Source organism: Oratosquilla oratoria, chromosome 2 (assembly GCF_046742065.1).
Source record: "Oratosquilla oratoria isolate Oo_2021 chromosome 2, ASM4674206v1, whole genome shotgun sequence".
Classification (NCBI taxonomy): Eukaryota; Metazoa; Arthropoda; class Malacostraca; order Stomatopoda; family Squillidae; genus Oratosquilla; species Oratosquilla oratoria.
Window position 1 is genome coordinate 85,991,564 of NC_134778.1, and position 5,000 is coordinate 85,996,563.

Below are 5,000 nucleotides of genomic sequence, written 5' to 3' on the forward strand. Positions count from 1 at the left end.
TATTTTATAGATTTGTAAACAACAAACTGAAAAGCAAACAAGAATTAGAGACTACGACAAGGAGGAGCTGAATACACAGAGGAAATAGAAATGGCAAAAATTATGAGCAAGCATTTTAAAACGGTGTTTACGAGGGAAAGTCCCCCCTATGAAAGAGATAGAAGTAACAAGGAAAGAAATAATGTGTGTGTGTTTATGTTCGCTTTCCTTTGGGAGTCTGAGCTCGGAAGTAGAAGGGATCGAAAGAGCAAGTCGTCTCGAGTTGCTAAACCTTGTGTCCAATAAACTCTAACCTGTTGCTTATGTATGCATACGAATTATTTGTAATTGTTTTCTTTATCTGCCTATGGCTGAATTACTCAGACAAAATAACTACCATCGAATATTATCCCCCACCATGCCGAGGCATAGAGGCCTCAGAGTCCTTCAGGTTGGAGTAGACCATTAAGGTTCAACTACAATATTGCTGTGAAAAGTATGCAAGCACGATGTGATTCTATCACTTAAACATCTCATTAACTAAATTGAAGTATAACCTTGAATTATGCCACCGCTAGTCGATGTGATTCAAGTAAGAAAGGATTTGAAAATGTCTTGATGAATATTTTTTCAAATACAAACAGCAGTATGAAGGAAAACAAACAATGACAAATGGAACTTTGAACCAAATGTCAGGATTGCAAACAAACCATTCAAACCAGACTTTTTTTTAGCCCAAATTGGAGGGACAACAGCTCCACTCTCAGAAAGATCCTGGCCTCATTAGAGGGATCGTTTTTTTCCTAATTAAGCGTAAGGCATTTGGCCTCCCTACTTAGGTCTTCAAGTTCCCCCAGAAGTCTCTGAGCTCGAGCAATTTCCCCTAAGTTGGCTTTAGTAGCCGATTGGATGTTGTTGTTGTTGTTGTTATTGTTGATGTTGATGTTGCTGCTGTTGTTGTTGTTGTTGTTGTTGTTGATGTAATTGTCGTTGTTCTTGTTGTTGTTGTTGTTGTTCTTGCTGCCCTTGTTGTTGTTGTTGTTCTTGTTGCTGTTGTTGTTGTTGCCGTGGACGACTGCGTTCCATTAAACTCAGATAAATTCGTTTTTGATGACGTCGGATTAGAATAAAACCTCGTCGTTTCAAACCATTCCATACTGTTTCCTGCTGATGCGCATTATTTTGAAATGTTTCCACTATTTTTCACTCTCTCACTATTTCGTACTGGTACATATGCATATACATGCAAAGAAATCACAAAACACACGTGATAAACTATTTTTGCAGATACCACCGGGAAATTGAAAAAAACAGATACCGAACGTTTTCGTCTATTTAGACATTTTCAAAGGTACAAAAAAGCAATACAGAAAGAAACAATAAGTACATAAGAAGACAAGGATACTCGGAGAGGTCCCATGTTACATTTTATCATACACAATTTTGTCAATAATAAAATTGTCCAATTCAAATAAACCCAAACTCAAGTTCATGTTATTTCCAAAATTTCTTTTTATAAAACAAGATTCAATAATATTTCTTTCTATAATATTATTACAAGAAGTAATTATTATAATATACCATGTAAAAACTGTGATTTTATTTATATAGGCCAAACTGGCAAAGGCTTAGAAAAAAGAATAGGCCAACATAAATATAGTATTAGAACGGGGCAAGTGTCCAGTGGATTATTTGTCCACCAAAGGGATTATGGTCATAATATGGACTGAGGAAATTCTAAAATAATTACTTCTTGTAATAATATTATAGAAAGAAATATTATTGAATCTTGTTTTATAAAAAGAAATTTTGGAAATAACATGAACTTGAGTTTGGGTTTATTTAAATTGGACAATTTTATCATTGACAAAATTGTGTGTGATAAAATGTAACATGGGACCTCTCCGAGTATCCTTGTCTTCTTATGTACTTATTGTTTCTTTCTGTATTGCTTTTTTGTACCTTTGAAAATGTCTAAATAGACGAAAACGTTCGGTATCTGTTTTTTCAATTTCCCGGTGGTTTCTGCAAAAAAAAATGCATATACATATACATATACATATACATATACATATACATATACATATACATATACATATACATATGCATATACATATACATATACATATACATATACATATACATATACATATACATATACATATACATATACATATACATATACATATACATTAGTTCGTCCACATTTGGAATATGCTGTTTCTGTATGATCACCAAATCTCATTAAAGACATTGACAGATTGGAAAAAGTACAACGGCGAGCCACAAAACTGATTCCAATTATAAAAAATGAATCATACGAAAATCGACTAAAACATATGAATCTGTTTTCCCTAAAAAAACGTAGACTCAGAGGTGACGTGCTACAGGTATTTAGGATTCTAAATGGGATTGACAACATCAAAAGTGACACAATTCTTACACTGAATGAGAATTAGACAAGAAATATTAGTCTCAAACTGTCAGGAAATAGATCTAATTTGGAAGTGGGTAGAAACAACTTCGCCAACCGTGTAGTTAATGAATGGAATAAACTTCCTGCAGAGGCAGTGCAATGTAGTTCAGTTCGAAGCTTTAAGATTCGTTTAGATAAACATTTAAGCAAGATGCTGTAATGACTACCATTTATTTTATATTATTTGGTTATTTGTTTGTTATTATTTGTCTGTTTATTTTTTGTTTGCTTGATTTCCATTTATTATCATTTTTCAGTTTACTATTATTTACTATTTACCTGTTTGTTTATCATTTAACTATAACCATGTATTATCTATTTTATTTATTATTATTTATATCATTATATATTTCATTATCATTTGTATATATATTTTTTTCGCATCCGGCCTAGTTAGGGACCAAAAGGTCTCCTGTCGGCATGTTCCGCCTTTGTAATCCTTTGTAATATACAAATACATATGCATGTACATGTACATGTACATATGCATATATATATATATATATATATATATATATATATATATATATATATATATATATATCATATATACATATATATATTATATACATATATATATATATTATATATATATATGTATATTATATATATATACATTATTTATACATTTATATATATATATATATATACATTTATATATGTATACATATAAATATTTATATACATTCATATATACATATATATATACATTTGTATATATATGTATATATATATATATATATATATATATACATATACATATACATATACATATACATATACATATACATATACATATACATATACATATACATATACATATACATATACTGGTAACCCACTGACCTTAAAAAAAATTACTTACCCGAAATGCCGCTTTGGTCCCCAATCTCGTCGCCCTCGCTCGGCGTGACGTTCGCAACGGGTGAGCTAGCCGTAGAGTTAACGACAGAAGAAGCGCTGGAATTGTCCGTCGTGTTCGAAGGAGGACTGGTAACGTTGCCGTTCGTCGGTGCTGGCGCCGTTGTGACGTTGGAGAAGTTGGTGGCGTTGCCCGTCGTGTTTACCACAGGGTTCACTATGACGGGTAAGGTAGTGTTGACGCTGGGACTCAACTGCTGAAAAGGATGTGAAGAACTCAATCTTCATATGTTCATTTTAACCTGGCGGAATTTGTTCCAGAAAATGATATATATATATATTGCCCCATATTATTCCTTGGATTTACGATCTAAGGTAAATAAGCTCGTAAAGAAATATTATTAGAATTATGCAAAAGCTGTCCCTCAAGAAGTTTTTAGATTTGTAGACAAATCATTCATTATTAAAACTCTTTAATCTGCTTCAGTGAAATACGAGATATCTGTGTGGGAAATAAGTAGAACTAAAATGTGGTAAAGAATTAATACGACTTTTGCAGGGAAAAGGAATTCGAAATGTGAGACACCAACATATTAGGGGAAATCCTCAGGTCATAAAACTTGTGAGACTGGTCAAGGGATGCATACATACGCAATCGCACCCACACGCGCGCACGCACACACACACACACACACACACACACACACACACACACACACACACACACACACACACACACACACACACACACACACACACACACACACACACACACACACACACACACACACACACACACACACACACACGGTGGCGCAGTTGGTAGAACGATGAACTACTAGCATGGTGGTGCGCGTAGTGCTTGGTTCGAATCCTGCCCAGGGCCGAAATTAATTTCGGTACAGCTGCGCTTCGGGTCGTTACTCTGACTCTCGTGGGCGGGGAGTTGGGGGTGTGTGTGCGTGAAAGGTCATAGCATTACCCATAGATCGGACCTACGAGCTCTGAGCTCTCTTCCAGGAGGGAAATAGCTGTCGATCACGAGTCGAACACGTGATCCAAAAGACCAAGTGAATACACACACACACACACACACACACACACACACACTGTAAGAATGAAGCCCCCTAGGGATGTACTCGTACACACCCCTATGAAGATGTCCGTTCATCTTTAGAATGACATTTCATCGCCGATTACCAGTGATTCTATCCCCAGAGACATGTTATGCAGCTCTGTTTGCGGGATTCGAATCCTAGGTCGTGTGACACTAGGCTACCACGTGCCGAGGACACTACCAACTGTACCACAAGGGGATGTACACAAGAGGGCACGACGGCTTGTGGTACTTGATATCAACCCGACATGGTTAGTGTTAATGAAATTAGGTTGGTGTAATCAACAAGTATCTTGCTGACCCTTAGTGGGCCTGCGCACTCAGACTGTGTCTTTGTATGGTGATTCTACAGAAGAGCTTTGGGTGATTTTATTACCGTCGTGACGGGGGTATCAGGGAGGTTGAGTGGACGCCATCCTTCCACGTCAATGTGATCCACAGCCCATTTCTGGCCTCGAAGCAGGAACTTGACCTGTTAACAGAAACCTAACATTAATTGTGCAGATAATATCATCTCTTAGCTCTTTCGCATGTGAGGGGTGTCACCAAGATGAATAGAATAGCTTT

At 35.9% G+C, this 5,000-nt stretch overlaps 1 protein-coding gene across 2 annotated transcripts in view; it reads right to left on the reverse strand.

The window, feature by feature from the left end:
• Positions 1-5,000, reverse strand: part of LOC143040864 (uncharacterized) — a 50,552-nt gene that overhangs the window by 10,892 nt on the left and 34,660 nt on the right. The window contains exons 5-6 of one of the 2 annotated variants that reach the window (XM_076212311.1): positions 4,810-4,905; positions 3,321-3,570 (exon numbers count right to left, since the gene is read on the reverse strand). In XM_076212311.1, the coding sequence (XP_076068426.1) occupies positions 3,321-3,570; positions 4,810-4,905 (346 nt within the window). Of the gene's footprint in view, positions 1-3,320; positions 3,574-4,809; positions 4,906-5,000 lie in introns of both variants that reach the window. The other variant, XM_076212309.1, reaches the window with a different exon arrangement.